Source organism: Medicago sativa, chromosome 5 (assembly GCF_051527215.1).
Source record: "Medicago sativa cultivar Bolivia chromosome 5, Bolivia_mono, whole genome shotgun sequence".
In the NCBI taxonomy this organism is placed as follows: Eukaryota; Viridiplantae; Streptophyta; class Magnoliopsida; order Fabales; family Fabaceae; genus Medicago; species Medicago sativa.
In genome coordinates this window covers 49,672,476-49,694,208 of record NC_140753.1, presented here as the reverse complement: position 1 = coordinate 49,694,208, position 21,733 = coordinate 49,672,476, and the positions used below count along the sequence as shown (strand labels likewise).

The following is a 21,733-nucleotide window of genomic DNA, read 5'->3' as shown; positions in this document are numbered from 1 at the left end:
TTTTAATGTTTTTTTTTTATATAACAAGGATCGGAGGGAGTATCACGACCAATTATATCATTGTCAAAAAGAAATCATATACTACCTCCATCTCTAAATATAAGATCTTTTTGAGAATTTTTTTTGTCTCTTTTTATAAGACTCCTTTAGTATTTCCGAATCCAAGTGCATTAATTAATTTTTTAACAACATACCCCTATTTATTTTGTATCTTTTTCTTCAATCAACATTAAGGGTTTTGTTAACTAGTGCCCTAAGAGCATTGGTTAAGGAATCTATTAATAGAAACTTGGTCTTGAAAATATAAGTTTTTACATTTGCCTTAGCAATAATCACACCACTTTTGATGCAAACTTGCTAATTTTAACACCTTAACCAATGTCTCAAGGACATTCATTAGAAAATTACATATCAATTATGTGTAAGTGTTTCTTATAAAATTATGTGTAGTTTTAATATTAATTATAATTAAAATCAATTATTTTTAATGAAATAACAATGATGAGTTATTCACAATATTAAAAAAGTCATTTTAGTCCATAAATATAGAAAATACTTTTTTCTTTTGGTCAATATGTATGGTGGATAAAAATTCATATTTTAAAGATAAATAAGTTAGGTGTGTGATGTTCGAACATCAACCCTTCATATTACAACACAATATTGCTATCAATTGAGCAAAACTTAAAAGACTATAGAAAAGACTTTTGTTATAATAGAGGATTGTAACCATTAGGAATATTTTGACTAAATTAATTAAAAGAAATCCACATGATCAAATTAATCAATAAAAGTATGTCAGAAGAACCACCCAAAAAAAAAGTATAAGAATAAAATTAATTAGGAAAAGATTATCTTTTTCATTGCTTTTATAATCATAATTACTAAAGTTTAGATGGGCAGTTCGTGTCCGTTTGTCTGATCTTTTTATTACGCTAATGCGTATAAATTACGAACATTAGTTTGTATGAAATTCTGATTAAAATTATAGGTATAAATATTTTACAATATCATATTGTAAAAAACTTTACTTATCTTTTTCAATGAGACCAATAATATAGCAAATATAACATAAACAAATTTTTTTTAAAGAAAAGGTGCTACTCAGAATCTGAAGACTCTCATCAGACTCTGAAGAATCATCAGAATTAAAAGACCTCATCAGACTTGGAAGATCTCCATCAGACTTGGAAGACCTCTAGACTCATAAGATCTTGAGCCAAACTCCACGTCAGATTTGTCCTCTTCTGTAGCTGCTTCTATCAAAGTCTGGTAGTACAGTTTGTCTTCTTCTGACCACATGTAGAAATAAACAAAGAATTTCAAGGACAAAAAGAATGAACGGGTAATTCATGATTCTACAAAGGAATTTCAAATGTCTAACCAACGGAACTACCCATATCAGGCAAAAGGTCAACGTTCTTGATTTGAAGTTTCTCAACGACTCTAAATGTGCTGGCATTGGTTCTCCAAGGTTTCTCAAATCCTTGGCTATATAAGGAGCTGAAGACTTAAAAAACAATAACAAGACTCTGCTATTTTTACTACACCATTACTCTGCTAAAATCAAATAGCGCAAAAACACTTAAGAATTTCTTATCAAAGTTTGTATCTTAGAAATTCTAAGTCTTTAAAGTGTGTTCTGATTTGTTCAGTTTACACCTTTGATTGTATGCAAATGTAAGAGCATATCTTGTTTATTTATAAACACTTATAAGTCTCTTGCATGACTGTTTAAGTAGTGGAAGTCTCATTCAGTTGTGATTGAACATTTGAAATCTCTTGCAAGTGTGCTTGAGCGTTTGGAAGTCTCTTGGAAGAGTCATTGAGCAGTTGTAATCTAGTGAGATTATAGTAAAATCCCTTGGAAGTGCAATGAGACTTGACTCCTGTTTTGGGGGAGAAACCAATATAAATATCGGAAAATTCTACTATGGACACAAACATAAATAAATAGTGTTTGGGCACACACACATTAAAATATTTTTTCTAATAATAAAAAATAAATTGATAATAAAGTGATTTAGTAGTTTGAGGAAAAGAGTTGTGATGTGTGTGTGACCAAACACTATATATTTATGTTTGTGCTCATGTAAGAATACCTCATAAATCTCTCTCTCTCTCTCTCTCTCTCTCTCTCTCTCTCTCTCTCTCTCTATATATATATATATATATATATATATATATATATATATATATTATGTTTGATATTTCCAATGTATACAAACTCTGTGTCAGACTTTAAATCCATCAGACTCTAACTAGTTCGGAAACACTAGAAAAGTTTTGAGGAAAAAGTCAACACAATTCAACATTCTCTTCTTGTGTTTTTCTCACCTTCATATTCAACTTCCTAAACTAGTGCTTATTAATTAATGAGAAATGATATATGTAAAACCATTTTGGTACAACTTTTGTATAACTTTCTCTCTCATACTCACATCATGTTTTTATTCTCTATCTTCTTTTTTCTCTCTATTGATTTTGACTAATGAGAAGAGAGAACAACAAAATTGTCTCAAAGATTGTACTAAAATGGTTGTCATAATATCACTACTCTTAATTAATTAAGCATGCAATACACTTATCGTAAAACCATTATATATACAAGGTGTGTGAACTTATTATACACACAATTTAAAGAGTTTACATAACCTTCAAATATTTTACATCTCGAAACCAAAGAATTAACATAAAAAAATAAAAACTACTCCCTCCGTTTCAAAATGAGTGTCGCTTTAGCCAAAAAAAATTGTTTCAAAATGAATGTCACTTTCAGTTTCCAATGCAATAATAACTTTTTCTTTTCAATTGTACCCTCCAATTAATACTCTGCACACTACTTCCAAAGTGTATTAATTTTAAAACTAACCAATAGTTAATAAGGATAATTTGGTAAAACAACCATTATCTTTCTTTTAATCATTGCATTTCTTAATATGTATGTAAACACCTAAAACGACACTCATTTTGAAACGGATTGAGTAGTTTTTAAATTAACTTTACGTACAAAAACATCATCATTATTATACAAAACTTCATGGGATCAAGAATATTTTCTATCTTTTTTCCCCTTTACTATTTAATTAGCCGAGAAATCAGGATAACATGTGACGTGGCGACTCCTCAAAACGAGCATATATGGAATGGGACACCTAAATATTACATACGTGGAATGGGACCCCTAAATTTGACTTTTCATGCACTATTATAGGATGTTGTGCTGTCCCATTATCGTTTTTCACATCATAAAACAGAGCAAAGAGTGTCTGAAACTGAAAGTGAGTGAGACAATAATAATTCACAATGTCGACATTGAGCGTCCCTCATCCTCTTCCCCCTGTCTCCGATGACGTTGAACAGCTCCGCAAAGCCTTTTCAGGTAATTTAATTAGATGATCTTTGTAATATAACTTAGTATTATTAATCATATTTACGTGGTACCGTAATCATATTTTTGTTTTACTTGCTTTGTAAGTTATTTGATTGATGGTTCGATCTCAACATATTACTGCATATTATGTTGATTTAGATCAGAGATCAGACGATTCAGATTGCACGTAAAATCAGATTTAATTAATCTCAATCATTGATTTTGATCCGATAGCCTCGAGATCAGTAACTGCGTGCGTCACGCAGTTACTACAGGGAATATGATTTCGTATTTACCATGTCAAAACTGATCTATGAATATGTGTGTAGTTTAATTTATACAATTATGATTTATGATCTTGTTATTTTGAAAATCATTTTGTTGATGTACTGTGTTTTTTGTATTTAGGCTTGTGGATCAGCTGTTATTATGTGTCATTTCAGAGTTTAACATGTTTCTGGTTTCATGTGATTTGATATATGATTGTGTTGTAGGTTGGGGAACGAATGAAGGATTGATTATATCGATCTTGGGTCATCGGAATGAGGTTCAAAGGAAGGTTATTCGAGAAGCTTACGCTAAGACTTATGAAGAAGATCTCATAAAGGCCTTGAACAAAGAGCTTACCAGTGATTTTGAGGTCAGTTAAGGGCCAAGCCCTTAATTTGGATTTAGATTTATATGGATTGCTTTTAGACTTGGATCCTTTTTGGATAAACAACTTAATTAAACACGCTGTTTCTAATTTAAAAAATAAAATAAGTTAAAACTGTTTTCATATAAGCTATAAGATGGTTTCTTAAGTTATTCTGGAGAGCTTATGGAAATAAGCTGAAAACAGCTTATGGACTATGAGATAAGTTGTTTCTATCAGCTCTCTCAAACAGTTTCATAAGTAATTATGAATGTTCAAATGAACAAATCTAAACAGGCTTCGAATTATAGAATCTCACTCAGTGGTAGACTCCAGGATGTACCTGTATATACTTAGATGAGCGCATTTAAGTGCTTTGTGACAATTTCATTGTAATTGTAATTTCAGCTCGAGTTTTGGTAATTGAAACTTAAAAACCCGATTCTGATTAAAACCTGACTTTAGGGCCAAAAAGATGTTATGTTGATTAAGAGGGGAGCGTGATGCGCAACTGTTTGGTATTGACAACATATAATAAAACTATACTGTAACAAGAATAATATGTGTATCATTTTTTGGCTGTGTGAAATTGATATGCACTTTGAATTTTCTATTCATCAGAGGCTGGTTCATCTTTGGACACTTGAATCCGCTGAACGCGATGCATTTTTGGCAAACGAAGCAACTAAAAGATGGACATCGAGCAATCAGGTTCTGGTGGAACTAGCTTGCACTAGATCTTCTGATCAACTGTTTTTTGCAAAGAAGGCTTATCATGCTCTTCATAAGAAGTCTCTTGAAGAAGATGTTGCTTACCACACAACCGGAGACTTCCGTAAGGTACTACTGACTGATTCCTGTGCATAAACTTGTTAGTTATAAGCTGAAACGAACATTTGATGAAAACTATTTCGTATATCTGATCTTGGCTTATTTTGTATTTAGACTAAATGCAGGATCATGCTTTTAAGAACTTGAACTAAATTTTTTGTTTGATTTACGTTTTTGTCACTCAAAAATTAAAAATTAGTTTATTTTTGGTTGTCTAGCTCCTATTACCTCTGGTCAGTTCTTACCGCTATGAGGGAGATGAAGTCAACTTGACTATAGCAAAAGCCGAGGCAAAAATACTGCACGAGAAGATTTCAAAGAAGGCTTATAACGACGACGATTTCATCAGGATTTTAGCAACAAGGAGCAAAGCACAAATTAATGCTACTTTGAATCACTACAAGGATGCATTCGGAAAAGATATAAACAAGGTTAGTAGACTAGTAGTTCTCACTTTTCTTGTTATATTGAAACTGATTAGAGTAACCGTTTTAATTTTTTGAGCCAATGTTGTAGGATCTGAAAGAAGATCCAAAAGATGAGTACCTGTCTTTACTAAGATCGACTGTCAAGTGCTTGGTTTTTCCCGAGAGGTACTTTGCGAAGATAATTCGCGAGGCTATCAACAAGCGAGGAACTGATGAAGGAGCTCTTACAAGGGTGGTGGCAACAAGAGCTGAGATTGATTTGAAAATTATAGCTGAGGAGTATCAAAGGAGGAACAGCATCCCTCTTGACCGTGCCATTGTTAAGGACACCACTGGTGACTACGAGAAAATGCTTTTGGCAATTTTAGGACATGATGATGCTTGAGATATCTGTTTGTGTGAGTGTTTTCCCTTTTGATTGAGGTACTATACTATGTACTTATGCAAGTTGTATTTTCAGCATGGTTGTCTTTATGTTATGATTTTGGAAGCATCTGGAATTGATCCAAGCATAATTTGAATTAGTACTGTAATAATGTAATCGTGATTAGCTTTTGTAAATCACGATAGTGAACCTATGGCTACTTTTTAAGTTAAATATATAGACAATAAATGTTATGTTTGCGTGTTAATTATAGTTCTAGCATGTCTTTATCTCTCTCTTATTGAATTTATCTGATGCTGATCTCAACCAGCTAAAGAGTATATCAAAAAGAGTGAATTACTAGTGTATATGCGTGCACGCGCGATTGTGTAAAGTTTATACCTCGGTAACTTTGAGAGCACATTGAACGACATAGTAAGCATATCGGTCTTGCAGTAGTTGCTCAAAGTGAGGAACAGAAAGCAGTTCTTGGACAATCCTTTGCTCTAGTCTCTACAATAACTTCGAGGCACTTTTCAACCACATGGCTACTATGTTTTTGCGCGGAGAGTTAGCGCATAGTTCCCTTCGAGCTGCCAGTAAGTTCGGCTATGGCACTTGGATTCTGCATCTGTATAATGTACTGAACAACATAATTTCTGAAAAACAATTGAATGTGTCATATTGGTGTGCTAGCACAGAAATTTACAGTAATAAAGAATAAACAATAATTAACATGAACCTACCAATAAGAACAAAGCAACAAACATGTATCAATATTAGGGTCTGTTTGGATTAGTTCAATTGAGATTATCTACTGACATAAGTACTTCTGAAATTGTTTGAGAGCACTTATGAAAATAGTCTATGACATGTCCTTTAGTTTTTTTTCAACTTAGGGTCTGTTATAAAAAATTAATAGCTTCTATATAAGCGCTTATATTATATGAATATGATGGTTATTCAAACAGACCTTATTATATTAAGACTAGTTTTTTTTTATGAAGACACATACACACAGACATGTAGGTAAGAAATTATAGCTCATTACCCGTATTTATGTTGAGCTAGGTGAAAGCCATGTTTGCAAATTTCTTTAACCAGCTTTTCTTGACTGTTTTCCATGGAGAATTTAATGCAGTGTTGAAGCACACAGCATCCATGTCTATGAGTAGCAATATCAACACAGAACTTTGTTGCAGCATCAAATATAAACTGCCATATATCATGGAGGAAAATTGATTATAAATCAGCAGTTAATAAATAAAATAAAACAATGCAATTTTAGTCACTTAGCATTATGTAAATATTTTCCATCACATTTTTTGAAAACTTTTCCATCAAATTAAATAACAAGTAAAATTGAGCTATCTTAGTATGAAAATTTGAAAAGGGTCACCTGTAACTAAAATATTCAAGCCTGTTTCAATGGTCAATAATAAATACTTTCTCAAGCTAAATATTTACATTGGTCACAATGTCATAAACAATTAAACATTTTTTTATAGGCAAATGTTAGTTAAATATGCAAATCCAAGAAACAGTATTGATCATATTGTAGGAGTATAAAAGAATGAAATTAAGAATGAAAATTGGAAGAACTCTAATGGTATCAATTTTTTGAACTACACCCATATATCTTGGAAGTAGAATGCAATTTTTGGATACAGAGACTATTGTGCTAGCAATAACTAAAGGCCACGTATACATTATATTTTCATATAGATAAATTATAATTCTTTAATTATTAAATGTAAAAGAATCATCAACCACATTAAAAGTAATACAAGTCAAACAAAAGATGCAAAATAGAAAAGAAATAGTATACCTCATTATCTTGAACACTACAGCATGACAAACAATGTTGTATGACATGATTTCCATTCGGATCCTTAACTAGATCAAGAAAACCAGCTAGAATTTCAGACCTCAACAATGCAATTTGCCTGCTTGATTTGATGGTAGAAATCAGCTTCTGAACCACTCTTGTGCTGAAACATTTGCAATAACATTAATTAAGTGCATCTAAACCTCCAAAAACATCATAAAATAATAATATTATTTGTGTATTTGACTTGTAAAATTGATTCGGGCTAAAAATTAGTTGAGTGTTAAGCGGTTTAATTTTGAAGACATTCATGTAAAAGTAGCTTGAACAATAGATTTAAAAATAAAAATCCTTTGTAGAAGTAAAAACTCAAAATTCTAGCTACAAGTTATAAATTTAAATAATTTTTTTGAGACTAAATCAATTATACTAAAATTGTTTATGGATAAAAGTAAATTGAATGTAAAGAGATCATGTTTCAACATATTCATGTAAAAACAGTTTGAACAATGTAAACTTGATTCTACCGTGATCAAAATTGATTTATTTATTTTTAATTAAAATTGATTTTTGATTAAAGTGAGTTAAACACGAAATTATTTATATTTAGATACACTAATGTAACAGTAAGTTGAACAAAAACTTCAAAGGTAAAAAACTTGTTTGGAGAGAAGAAAAAAAAAACTACAAATTCTAACTTTGAAGTTAAAATCAAATTTAGAGCTAATCAATAACACCCAAGACATGTCAATATTAATTTCACATGTCTAAAATCACTTTTGAGGATAGAACTCATTTATAGGGACAAAAACTTAAGGTTACGGCTTCAAATTAGAATCCACTTCTCTATAAATTATTATTTTATTATTATTTTTTAAATTATTTGGTTGGTGTTGTAAAGGTAACAAGCTTGATTTATATTTTGATTCAACTTGCAAGCTATACATATTTGCTTTGGTTTGGTATTCTAGAAACAAAAGCAATTCCACTGAGTATCAAAAATTTAAATGTTAATTTTACATGTCAATTTTTTTTTTTTTGAATAAATTTTACATGTCAATTTTAAACACTATTATGAATCACAATTAAGCAATATAGGACTCGCACAAAATATCTCCGTTTTGTTACCTCCTTTTTAGTAAAATCTGTTGCCAAACGCCACTGGAATTTGAATTTAGAAATATGCACTTTTTCCCACACACGAGTGGGTTTTATGTTTAACGGACAAAATGCCAATACGTCCTCGTGAGCTTAGCTCAATTTGTATGTCCTCGTGAGCTTAACTCAGTTTGTATGAACAATGCATAAAATATGCAATGTCCAAAGTTCAAACCCCGGCCACCACAAAAAAAAAAAAAAAGACGAAATGCCAATACACATTAAAAATCCACGGAGTGAAGGAGTCGAGCTTTAAACCCTAATCGCAGCATCTGACCTAACTGCTTCGACATTTTTATTGGTCGAATTAAGACTTGTGGACATATGCACTAATAGAATTCTATTATTTTCGTTTAACAACTCATACATTATTCTCTTGCTGTGATATTAATAATATCTTAGTTGTTAACATAAACCTCTCAATGCAACTTTAGTACATGGTGTATTATGCCCAAATTTCTTATATATGATGACAGTTATAAAAAACTTACATTACCTTTAAAAAACCATAAAAAAACTTACATTAGAATAAGTATGACATGACAAATGGTGAACTAAAATTTAGTATGCATCACCTATAGAACAAATCTAAAAAAAAAATCTCAAACATTGAAATTATTGATGAAAAAATCACAAGCATTACATTTATTATTTTATATCATTAATTTTTGTATTATTTCATATTTCGGTTAAAAAATAATTTAAACAAACCAAAATAGGATATATTAATACGAAATAAGCATTCTCAAAACTACAAGGAATGCAAAATCAGAACACAACAAGTTCATAATAATTACAATACACCAACCCCAACAATGAGGAGGAGAAAATTACATACCAAAATCCAAACAAACTAAATGATTAAGCCACCGGTTATGGAAATCAAATGCATAGTCACGTTATTTGCCTTCAACCACAAAAAAGATAGTAGCTTGATTCTATCCAAAATATGTTGTAACGATTCCTCCTTATTATTAAAAATCTTATGGTTTCTTTCTTTTCATATCACTCAAACACAAGCAAACCAAATTAAATATAAAGCAGATCAAAGAGATTTTGAGTTACCACTCATCTACTCAAATTGAATAAAATAATCTGGCATTATGTGCGAATAAGTTGCGTAAATAATAAGCCAATGCCTAATTAGCTGCCAACCCCAACCAAAAAAAATAGACAATCCAAAAAGAGCTGATCCACGAACTCAACCACTCCACATCCAGCTGCACATATTTGAGAATTTGGTTGAAGTATGGTCTTTGGTTGAAATTTGGTTGTGAAGAAGACGCCAAGAAAATTTGTGTAACTTTCAAAGGAACTTGTTTATGTCACATTAAATTTGATAATGCTGAGTGAACAGAATAATCCACCGTAGTCAACAAATGATAGATGTCGTGCATAGTATAACATTTAGAAGGATCTAAACGCCATTTCCATGTACCCAGCACATCAACGTGGAAAACAACATCAAGAAGCAAAGCACAACACTCCCCTAACACACCATTCTCCCACGCAAACAATATATGCCGCCACTTCCATGTCTCTCCCTCGCACCCCAACCTAGGGTGTCAGTTAACTCAAATAACCTACCATATCAGCTACTGACATCAAAGGATTGTCAGTTAACTCAAATAACCTACCAAATCTAACATTGAAAGGAATATCACTCAACCACGGATCCGTCAAATTTTTTATGCGGATTAATTTTGATCGCTTTAGATAAATTCTAAAAAAAAAATGATACAATCCATTCTAATTTTAAATTTCTAAATTATAATTTTGTTAAAAAAATATTTTAAAATGAATATTGTACGTAAAATTATAACTTTGATTCAAAATTTAAACTATTAATCATTTATAAATGGGTATTTATGGTAAATAGTGTACCAAAAAATATATTATGGTCTATGTGCAAGAGGTACGCTAGAATCAATAGTTGTCATTTTAGTCGGTAATAAGTTGAGTATCATTATGGTACGTGTTCAACTCTACCACTATTTGCCGGCACATTTTAAACCTTAAGGACTACTTTGGCTATGGTGATCCTTCAAAATTCAACTCATCTAAACTTTTTTATTATAAAAAAGATAAATTTAGTTTTTTAAAAAGATAAAAATTGTAAGGGTATTTGATTAGTGGTGGGGTATACCTTAAATTGTCTTTTAGAAGACAAAGGAATGTAAAAATCCACGCCCTAGTTAGTACATTATATCTTGGACTATTCTCAATATCTTGGTGATGCTATTTAGAGATGCCATGTTTCCTCTTTATTCAAAACTAAAAATAAAGACACAAACCAGTCACATGGATATGGGAAATCATCATCATACTGCGAAAATGTCATGAAATCTCCTAATTTTATTATCTAGAGTTCAAAAAGTACATTATCCCAATCTTGGAACAAAATGTTTCTTCAAAGAGAACATCCAAGAAAATGTACACAATCTACAAAGTTTCATAACAATACCATCATGGATGTATCACACACAACACATCCATAAGGTAACTGAATAATACAAAATGCACCAACAACATAATAAGCACCAAGAAAACTAAACATAGTCTTCTTATACTTTCAGATTCTGGCTCCACCAGGAAAATGAGAGGCAAGTTGCAAACTTGTTTTCAAAGCAAAAAGTTGCAAACTTGTTTCCAACAGATGAAGCTCAGATTCTGAACACACATTACACAACAACATATACTAGTAGTAGGCTTATAGGTTTTTTTTAATGCTAGACTTAGTAGCTAAGATACACATAGAAAACAAAATGGATGTAATTAGGAGAATGGTGATAAGGAACAACAACAAATAGTGTCTTGTGAGTACTTATTAGGCATCACTTTTTAGGTAGGGTTTTTGAGAAAATCCTCTTGCAATATGGGCTTGTACGCAAGATTTTGTGTGCTCTAACTGCTTCAACCAAAGATGCATGAAGAGAGCCCTGAATCAACACAAAAGAGACAAGAAAAAGAGGCATCACTTTTTAGAAATGACTAATAACAAATAAGCATTGTGTCATAAGTATGAAAATCAGAATAAATGGTATTAGCATTTTATTTAAATGAAACAATCTTGATCATAATTGTTTGCGTGTGTGCATATGTATACTACATCGACGCTAGTGCAGTGGTGATTGTCTAACTTTATAACTTAAGAGGACAAAATTTGAATCTCTAAAAACAACTTAGAATCTCCTTTCTCCCATAAATAATATACAATAAAAAAGTGTGTATATGTGTGCGGGCGCGCGTATTTATGTATGCATGAGGTATGTGTTTACAAACAATAAACACATACCTCTCTTCTATTGAAGAGGGGTTAGAGTGTGTTGAAGAGGGGTTGAGACTCTCTTAAGTTTTATTAATCATTTAAAGTATGTGTCTACCTCTATTCTATTGAATCCGGAGAGTATCTCAACTCGTTATAAAGTATGTCAAAAACAGTGAATCACTAACGTTTTTGTGTGTGCGTGTGCAATCGTGTAAAGTTTATACCTTGGTATATTCGAGCGCTTTCTGAACGACATAGTTGGCATAAGGGTCTTGCAGCAGACGCTCGAAGTGAGGAACAGAAAGCAATTCTTGGACAATCCTTGCTCTAGTGTCTGCAATATATATGAGGCACTTTTCGACCACATGGCTGCTAAATTTTTGTGTGGAGAGGATTACATAGTTCCCTTTGAATTGTGGAGTAAGTTTGGCCATGGCACTTGGAATCTGCAACTCTATAATGTACTGAATAACATAGTTTCTGCAAAACAATGATTGAGAATGTGTTATCTTGATGTCTAGCATGCAAAATTTAGAGCAATGAAAAGACATAAGTTTCAATATGAGATATAAATCACTATTAGGGTCTGTTGGATTAGTTTAACTGAAATCACATACTAACATACATACTGGTGAGATCACATACTAACATACATACCGATGAACCTGTTTAAGAGAGCTTATGAAAATAGCATATGTCATGTCCATAAGCTCATCTCAACTTATTTTTACAAGCTCTCCAAGATAGCTTATGTAATCATCTTATAGTTTAATTGTTATACAAATAACTTATACGTAAGCACTTTCAGTATAAGAGCTGAATGAAAGTGCTTATCCAAATAGACTTTAATATATTAAGACTAGTTTGTTTTATAGACACAAACTCACACAGAGATGTAGGTAAGAAATTATAATTACCCATATGGATCTTGAGCTAGGGAAAAGCCATGTTTGCAAATTTCTTTGACCAGCTTTTCTAGACTCTTTCCCTTTGAGAAATCAATGCAGCGTTGAAGTACACAGCAGCCATGTTGATGAGTAGCAACATCAGTCAAGAACTTTGTGGCAGCATCAAAAATAAACTGCCATTTATGATAGAAGAAAACAAAATTCAGAAAACTTTTCAATTATTTTCTATCAAATCCACAGGTCAAGAGTAAAATTGAGGATAAATCATAAGTTAATAAATATAACAAAGCAACTCTAGTCACTTTGCTGTATGTAAATTTTTTCCATCACATAGTATTGGTTAATAAATAAACAGAGCTATCTTAGTAGCCACTGACAAATAGATACTTAAAAAATTGTGACAATTGTATGATAAAATTAAAATGGTCACTTGTAACTTCAATTTTAGGCTTGTTTCAATGGTCAATACAATCAAAAAAAATTGGTTCTTATGTCTTAAAGAGTTAAATATCTTTCTATAGACAAATATTAATAGTTATTATTTTGTTAGGGGGAGAGGAGTTAGTAAAGAATTAAATATTTTCCTTTAAGAGAATGGCTTCACCAATATGTTCTCAGAGAGAGTAGCACAACACATAGGCTTATAAATATGCAAAATCTCAGAAACAGTATTTGATCAGATTGGAGAGTATAGAAGATTGAAATTTTAAATGAAAATTGGAATAACTATGATGATATCTAATTTGTTGTACTACAGAATATGAATCAGTGTGTTTGGTTCTGCATGACAAAAAACTAATTTTGAATGAATTATTGTATAAAATTGATTGACTAAAACTTTGTTGAAATAAATTTGTGAGTTGAACAGTAAATTCAAGGATGAAAATCAATTGTAGGATGCAAAATCTTCAAATTCTAGCTTAAAGTTAAAGGAAAATCAATTATACCTCATTATCTTGAACACTCCAGCATGACAAGCAACGTTGTATGACATGATTTCCATTCAGATCCTTAACAAGATCAAGAAAACCAGGTAGAATTGCAGACCTCACCAATGCAATTTGCCTCCTTGATTTGAGGGTAGAAATCAGCTTTTGAACACTTCTTGTGCTGAAACATTTACAATGCCATTATTTAATTGTATGCACCAAAATCTCCAAAAACAGAACAAAATAATGATATTGGTATGTTTGGTCATGAGGGACAAAATTTGTACCAAAATCTCCAAAAACAGAACAAAATAATGATATTAGTATGTTTGGTCATGCAGGGACAAAATTTGTTTTACAAAATTGAGTAGGACTAAAAATGAGTTAAATATAAAGTAAGTTATGTTTTGGTAAAAGTTGATTCAACAATAAACAAAGAGGTTAAGAAACAATTGTAAAGGTAAAAATTTCAGATTCTAACTTTAAGTTATAAGTAATTATGAAGGCAAAATCAATTATGCTAAAGGGAATTCTGGATAAAAGTGAGTTGAATGTAAAGTTGTTGTCTTTTGTTACATTCATGTAAAAATGGATTAAACAAATAAATTAAAAAATCAATTGTATTAGAATTTTTTTTATAGTTTGTTTAGAATCAATTTTAGAGAAAATAAATTCCACTCAATATCATCTAAACATAACAAAATCAATTTTTTTTATCAGGAGGAAATTAACAAAATCAATTTAACATATCTAAAATAAATTTTAAGCTTTTAACTACTACAGTTCTAATTTCAACTTAGAATAAAAATTCACTAAATGGCATGTGCAAAATCAATTATGCAGCTCTACTATAGATAAAAGGAACAGTGTTATATTGGAGAATATATATATTGATATATTAAATTACCCATGTGTGTTGAATGAGGTTCTAACTAGCTGACCAGGTACTTTAGTCAACATGAGAACAATCTGCAACCTTTGATCATCCCTACAAAACTCCAGCAATTTCTGCACAAGATAATTCCCAAAAGGGTCCATCATAAGCTCCACAACATTATCAATAACTCCATTAAACACCATTTCCATATCTTCAACAGTTCCTTTCTCAACCATGCCCTGCAGAAAACGACCACCATTCTGATCCTTTGCCATATGAAACATATAACTCTGTAGCTCAGGCAAACATGAACCAAAGTTCATCAAATTCTGTTGTACATCATCATCATCAAATGCAAAACTCCTACTACTATTTTCACTTCTACTAGGCAAATGAGAAACTTGAGGAATCACTCCCTCTTGTGAGTGTGAAACTGAAAACTTTCTACCACCACCACCAACACCAACACCACTACCAGCCAACAATGAATTATTGCACTCATTTTTCATGTCATTCTCTTGAAAGATAAAACTATTATCACATTTAAAAGCCACTGGTTCCTCAATAGGTCTAGCAGGATAAAGAGATTGAGGAAGCTGTTGAAGTCCCCTATTAGAAGGAAAATAAAGTGGTGTTGAAGGAACATTGTTTACATTTGGAGTAGTAGTGTACATGATAGGATTTGTTGTAACATCCCATGATCCTAAATCATTTTCCATTCCAAAAGAAGATCCTCTTGGTGAAGGATACACAACATGTTGTTCATAAGGGTTATAAGGCGAAGAAAAAGACGGGTTTTGCAGCTGAACCGGAACAACTCTACCTCTACCTCTACCATAACAAACTCCATGACCATAAGGAACATTGTTTCCTAGATCAATAGAAGAACCCATTTGAGATATTCCACTAAAGGTGTGACCTTTTTGCATACCCCACTTGATATTTTCAGAAACTAAACCTTGTGGATTTTGTGAAACCCCAAAAGTTGAGGCTTTTGGACTACCACCACCACCACCCATGTTTTGGTAACGTGGGTGTGTTACTGTTACTGTTTCATCATCAACAACAACGTTGTTATTGTTATTGTTGTTGTTGTATGCATGAGATTCCCAAAAACGAGGCATGTTAGTGAATGATTCAACAAGATTGTTATTATTATTATTATTACCGCTGATTCTGGACATGTTGTTGTTAACAACGTTGCTAGGTTGAGAATGTTGTTGATGATGTTGATGATGATCTTCATCCAAAAGGGTCATAGCAGAAAGATCAAGAGACAATTGATGATGATGATTATCATTGTTATTGATAATCTCATCGCTGCTCCAAAAAGGAAACCCATTTGAATGAGCCTGAGGGTTAAAAAATGATTGATTCTGAAGATGAGACATGAGTGATGATGGAACAGTAGTAACATCATGAGAATGAGAAGAACCGTTGCTGTTGTTAATGTTATTCATCATAAACCTTGTTCTTTTTCCAACAAGTTCATGATCTTTTCTGTTATTCATTCTGTCTGTGTTTTGTTGTTGATGAATTCAAAGGGTTTGATTAATTCAGAATTTGAGAGATGAAAAGGTAACAAACAAGAGAGAGAGAATCATTAGAAAGTGTGTGTGTGTCAGTAGTATAGTAGTGGTCGGTAGTGTTTGTGTGCGCTATAACAAAAGAACCATAATGAGTGAATCAGTGTTTTTGTTTTTATTTGGAGAGAGTGAGAGAGAGAGAGAGAGATGAAAAAAGAAAGTGAATATTTGAGACAGAAAAAAGGGTTGAGGTATTGGTGTGAGAGAGAGAGTGAGAAATCGTCAGGTTTGTTCCTAAAAATCAGGAGCAGAGCTGCGCGCGACCACTTTTGCTAGGTGTGCTGTTGTAGACATTTGCACATGAATAGGGTAACAAATCCTTTGGTCAGTCAAAACAAAATTTGAACCTTATTGATAGGAAGGAATTCCCAACAAACTAACACTTCACTCTCTTCTTGTATTTCTTTATTTCTTATATTTTTTTATTTAATTTTAGTTAACTTGAATCAGTAATTGTAAGTTTTATCTACAAAAAAAATTAATTTTTTTTGTGTTTGTTTATTATGTATTTTTTGAGAGGTTTTCTTAGAGGTTGTTTATTATGCATATCTACTAATAATACGATAACAACTTTTTAAAAAAACTTTACTCCAAAAAAACTTTTTTTTTATATGTATCCTAAATTTCTCAAAGTACCACGTCTATAAATACTCATTATACATCCAATAATTTTTTAAAAGAATTTATTTAATTTTCTGTTTTTAAAAACAAAATCGGCGAATATATTTCAAAAACTACATAAATTATTTTGATTTATACACTATTTAGTGTATGTTTGGTACGGCGGTGGGTAGAATTGATTTTGATAGAATTGATTTTGAGAGAATTGATTTTGATTAAAAGTGAGTTGAAGGTGAATTGATTTATGTTTGGGTACACTTTACTAAAAGTGATTCTTATGACTTGATGGTGTTTGGATAGTTTGAATAAAAATTGATTTTGAATATGTAATGACCAAACTATCCTTTTAATTGTATTTAAAAGTAAATATCTCATTTTGATTATATAATTATTTCAACTTATTTTAAATGGATTTTTATTGCTTCAAAAATTTATTTTAAAATGATATTAATTTATAAGAGTTATTTTTAACAATTTTTTTATCAATTGGGTGATTTTTAAGAGAATATAAGCATCAAAGAATGTTGAAAATAATTAATCCATTGTAAACAAAATTATATATAATTTCTTAATTAATACATAATTACAGATTTTTTTAAGCCTTAATTATAGATTAAAAATAATAGGACTTTTTTAGATAATACCTTAATTATAGATTTTTAAAACCTTTAAATATACATGTCAAACAAAAAATTGAAGAAAAAAACTTTAAAATTTAGAGAATTTAATTTCAAATATATATTATGTTAATGGGTTTGTTTAGAAAAGAAAGTAAATGGGCTTTGCAGCCCAATAATTCCTTCCTCAACCTGGTGATTGCAGTTCTGCAACTGATAGGCATGGCGGCTGAGTAAAAGAAAATCAGGAAAATAAAAAACCAGGGATGCTGGGTGAATATGGAATGTCCTAAAATCCATATATTTGCGTCGTGTTCTTCTTCTCTTGAGCACAAGATCGTGAATGTTAAAAGGTAATAAAAAGGGTAATAAAGGAAGAAAGGGGGTTATTTATTTGACAGCATACAGTAAACGAGAATTGATTTTGCGGCTCACCGCAAAAGCTAGGATTTGTGGCTTCTCCTAGAATCACGTTTGCAAGGCTGAATCGCTTTTGGAAGAGACAGCCAAACACACTTGAAAATTGAAAAACCACAGCAAAAGCTCTGAAACCTGCGTTTAAGCGTTCCCACCGCGGAACCAAACAGGCACTTATACACTAAATTTTTCATTTCAATTTTTAAATAATTTATATTTTTTGGCATGAATAATTATTTTCTAATTTAATGTTAAGATTATTTGCATCAATAACTTTTTTTCAGGAAATTATTTGATTTGCGTTTTTGTTTATTTTTGTTATTATTTTGGATGACCTAATAGTGTGGTTAATCATCAGGGTGAAACTTGGACGTGCCAACTTAGAACTTCCAAAAAATATATATAATCTGCTACCCACTCATAAATATAGTATTAAAAAAAGAAAAAAAATATATACAAGAGGAGGACCAAATCATAACCCTAAATAAATGCCAAGAGAAATTACAAAAAAAAAAAATAATAATCAAAAGTAAAAGAAATGAAACAAGCGAGTGTTAAAGGCATCATTTGGATCAATTTGATTATTTTTATTCCTCTGTTTCGTAGTCAAATAAGGAGTGAATGGTACCTATTCCTCTCTTGCATCAGCCAAAGTCATCTCAGTCAAAGTAATATCCACTTGCATTGCCACAGAGCGATGGGGAGGATCAGCAAGTATTGTTTCAATAGGCCACGTTCGAGGAACGATGTCATCAGGTTCGAGAGAAATGTTATCATCAACAAGTGCAGTATCACAAATCATCTCCTCACCCTCTTGAGTGCGAAGAGTCTTTTCAATAATGGAAGTATCTTGAACAGACTCCAAAATAAAATGGATTCTCAACCTGCCTTAACGTTATCATTATCATGCACAATTTCATCAGCCACGTTGGGTAATGAAGAGAAGTATTGCATTTTATAACCTTCTTCTCACAATCAGGGTGCTCAATGTTCTTTGCTTAGTTAGCCATTGTTGGAACTGCAACCTTGGGAGATGTTGCTAGTGGTACGGTGGCAGTTTTCTCAGCAGTTGGTGGCAGAATCTGAGATGTGTGAACACCGTCATTCTTGGCAACATACATTGGAATTGCAATCTTACGATGCTATGGAGCCTTGCCCTTTTTGTCCTGCTCAAGCTTATTAGTTTCTTTCTTTGCTTGAAACTACCGACAGTTAGTGACATTGTGACCAATAATCTGTTGGAACAAAATGTGTTTAACAATGAACCTCAAAGAGTTTTGATGATAACAAGGTATTAAAAATTGTAAATTGGACTAGCTAATATTTGTTCAAGTGTACAGGACCACAGTTAAAAAGTTACATCATTAATTGGTTCTGAATGAGCAAATAAAGAGCAAAAGAAAATGAAGCTTAGACGATTCTGAAGGCAATACGCTCCTGAAAGTGGAAAGCGCTCCTGAAGTCAAGCTGCTCCTGAAGATAGTAAAAGCGCTCCTGAAGAAATAGTGCTCCTGAAGAATAGTGCTCATGAAGACAAGAGGTCCAGAAGCCACATTATCAGAAGCTGCATCATCAGAAGCTGAAGAAGCTGCACCATCAGAAGCTGCAGAAGCTGCATCATCAGAAGCTGCCTCATCAGAAGTCATTTCACCAAAAGCTGAAGATCAACTGAATTTGCAAAAGATTCAAAGATTGAAGAATCTACATTGCAAAAGCTGTCTATTGGATTCGAAAACATAGCAGAAAATTAGTGGAACATTGCAACGGTCATTTCAAAGGTGTTTGAAGGCATGTGCTTGCAATTTGGAAGAAAGCGTTGACATTGTACTATTGTACGAACTGTACAACCACCTTCTCCACTACTCTGTTTTGTGTCCACGCTACAAGACAAGAAAACAGCTCCAGAATACGGCTTCGCCTGCATAGATGTTCCTTTGGATAAGGAATGGATTTCAAATTAGTTCTTCATAGGACAACAACCAAATCAGGCAAAAGTTCAAAGGTGAAAGATCAAGCTTCAACAACGACTCTTTGGTGTGCTGGCAATTTCACAACGTCTCTTTCACACCTCTATATAAAGGAGTGAAGACCTAGAGATTTGGTAATGTTGAACGACAGACTCTCAATATTTTTACAAGTGCCAAACCTCTACTGAAATTGTTCTGCATTCACTTAGAATTTCTGTGTCTCAAAGTCATTTCTTAGAAATTCTTAAGTCCATTGAGTCTGTATCTGATTTGTATTGTGAGCACCTCTGATTGTATATCAAGTGTTCAACCTTAAACAATTTTCTGTGTAATTTTGTTTAGTTAGGAAGTCTCTTGCAGTTGTGCTTGAGCAGGAAGTCTCTTGATTATGTTCTTGAGCAAAGGAAGTCTCTAGCTTGTGTGCTTGAGCAAAGGAAGTCTCTTGCTTGTGTGCTTGAGCAATTGTAATCAGATATTACTCTTAGTGAAATCTCCTTGGAAGTGCAAGGGGGACTGGACTACTTCCGGATTGTGGAAGGAACCAGTATAATTGCTTTGTGTCGTTCTTCTTCTCTCTCTCTGTTTTATTCCGCTGCATTTAGATTCTGATTATCACTTCAGAAGCTGTCTCACTTAGCTTCTGATCAGTGTGTTCAGTTTTTAGGAGAAACGAAGAATTTTTCAAAACACAATTCAACCCCCCCTTCTTGTGTTTTTCTCACCTTCAATTGGTATCTAGAGCCTTGGTCTGTTGTGAAACACTTAACCGTGCAACAGTCAAAGATCTGAGAAAAACATGTCTACTCCTCCTCCTACTGGTTCTGGTGATACTAGCTATAAAAATGTCTCACATGATTATAGTGATAGTAAGAAATCCAGTGTTGGGAAGATTCCAAAATTCAATGGAGATGCTGAAGAATTCTCTTGGTGGAAGACCAACTTTTACAGTTACATCATGTGCCTAGATGAAGAATTATGGGATATTCTGGAAGATGGTGTTGGTGATTTAGTCCTTGATGAAGAAGGAGCGGCTGTGGATAGAAAGAAACATACTCCAGAACTGAGGAAACTCTACAAGAAGCATCATATTATCAGAGGAGCCCTTGTCACTGCCATACCCAAAGCAGAATACATGAAGATGAGTGACAAATCCACTGCTAAAGCTATGTTTGCTTCTCTCTGTTCAAACTATGAAGGGAGCAAGAAGGTCAAAGAAGCAAAGGCTCTCCTGCTTGTACATCAGTATGAGTTATTCAAGATGAAGGATGATGAAACTATTGAGGAGATGTACTCAAGGTTTCAAACCTTAGTTTCTGGGCTACAGATTATAAAGAAGAGCTATGTTGCTTCTGATCATGTAAGCAAGATACTCAGAAGCTTACCTTCCAGATGGAGACCAAAGATGACTGCCATTGAGGAAGCTAAAGATTTAAACACTTTAAGTGTCGAAGATCTTGTTAGTTCTCTCAAAGTTCATGAGTTAAGTCTTAATGAACATGAGTCTACTAAGAAGAGTAAATCAATAGCTCTTCCATCCAAAGGCAAGTCATCAAAAGCTCTCAAAGTGGTTGAATCTGAAGAGAAAGAACAGTCAAGTTCAGATTCTGAACCAGATGCTGCTGAAATGGCCATGCTCTCAAACAGACTTCAGTATCTGGCCAAGAAGAACATAAAGTTTCTCGCCAGAAGGGGTAACTCCAGAAGCTCAAGGAAAGAAGATCAGAAGGGATGCTTCAACTGTAAGAAGCCTGGACACTTCATTGCTGAATGCCCTGATCTTCAAAGAGAAAAGTTAAAGGACAAGTCAAAGAGGTCTACATTCAAACCAAGCAAATTCAAGAAGCAAATTAAGCAGAGTTTAATGGCAACCTGGGATGATTTGGGAAGTGAATCTGGATCTAATAAAGAGGAAGCTGATGAAGATGCA

At 32.6% G+C, this 21,733-nt stretch overlaps 3 protein-coding genes across 4 annotated transcripts; 1 reads left to right on the top strand and 2 right to left on the bottom strand.

Moving 5' to 3' along the window:
- The first annotated feature begins 3,243 nt into the window (after positions 1-3,243).
- Positions 3,244-5,898, top strand: ANNAT1 (annexin 1). Its single transcript, XM_085715486.1, has 5 exons — positions 3,244-3,382; positions 3,868-4,013; positions 4,629-4,847; positions 5,057-5,269; positions 5,355-5,898. Exons 1-5 carry the CDS (start codon positions 3,307-3,309, stop codon positions 5,649-5,651), a joined length of 951 nt encoding a protein of 316 aa, XP_085571612.1. The 5' UTR covers positions 3,244-3,306; the 3' UTR covers positions 5,652-5,898.
- Positions 5,543-11,173, bottom strand: LOC146922682 (suppressor protein MPT5-like). The gene is made up of 5 exons (XM_085711594.1): positions 11,081-11,173; positions 10,911-10,978; positions 7,459-7,621; positions 6,682-6,845; positions 5,543-6,289 (listed from the first exon to the last, which is right to left on the bottom strand). Exons 1-5 carry the CDS (start codon positions 11,171-11,173, stop codon positions 6,202-6,204), a joined length of 576 nt encoding a protein of 191 aa, XP_085567720.1. The 3' UTR covers positions 5,543-6,201.
- Positions 10,952-16,422, bottom strand: LOC146922681 (uncharacterized). 2 transcript variants are annotated; one of them, XM_085715484.1, is made up of 5 exons: positions 14,629-16,422; positions 13,740-13,902; positions 12,802-12,965; positions 12,109-12,364; positions 10,952-11,555 (listed from the first exon to the last, which is right to left on the bottom strand). In XM_085715484.1, exons 1-5 carry the CDS (start codon positions 16,107-16,109, stop codon positions 11,451-11,453), a joined length of 2,169 nt encoding a protein of 722 aa, XP_085571610.1. In that variant the 5' UTR covers positions 16,110-16,422; the 3' UTR covers positions 10,952-11,450. The 2 variants fall into 2 exon arrangements, with proteins under 2 accessions (XP_085571610.1, XP_085571611.1); XM_085715485.1 differs by lacking the exons at positions 12,802-12,965; positions 13,740-13,902 and having other exon boundaries at positions 14,629-16,320.
- Positions 16,423-21,733: the final 5,311 nt, after the last annotated feature.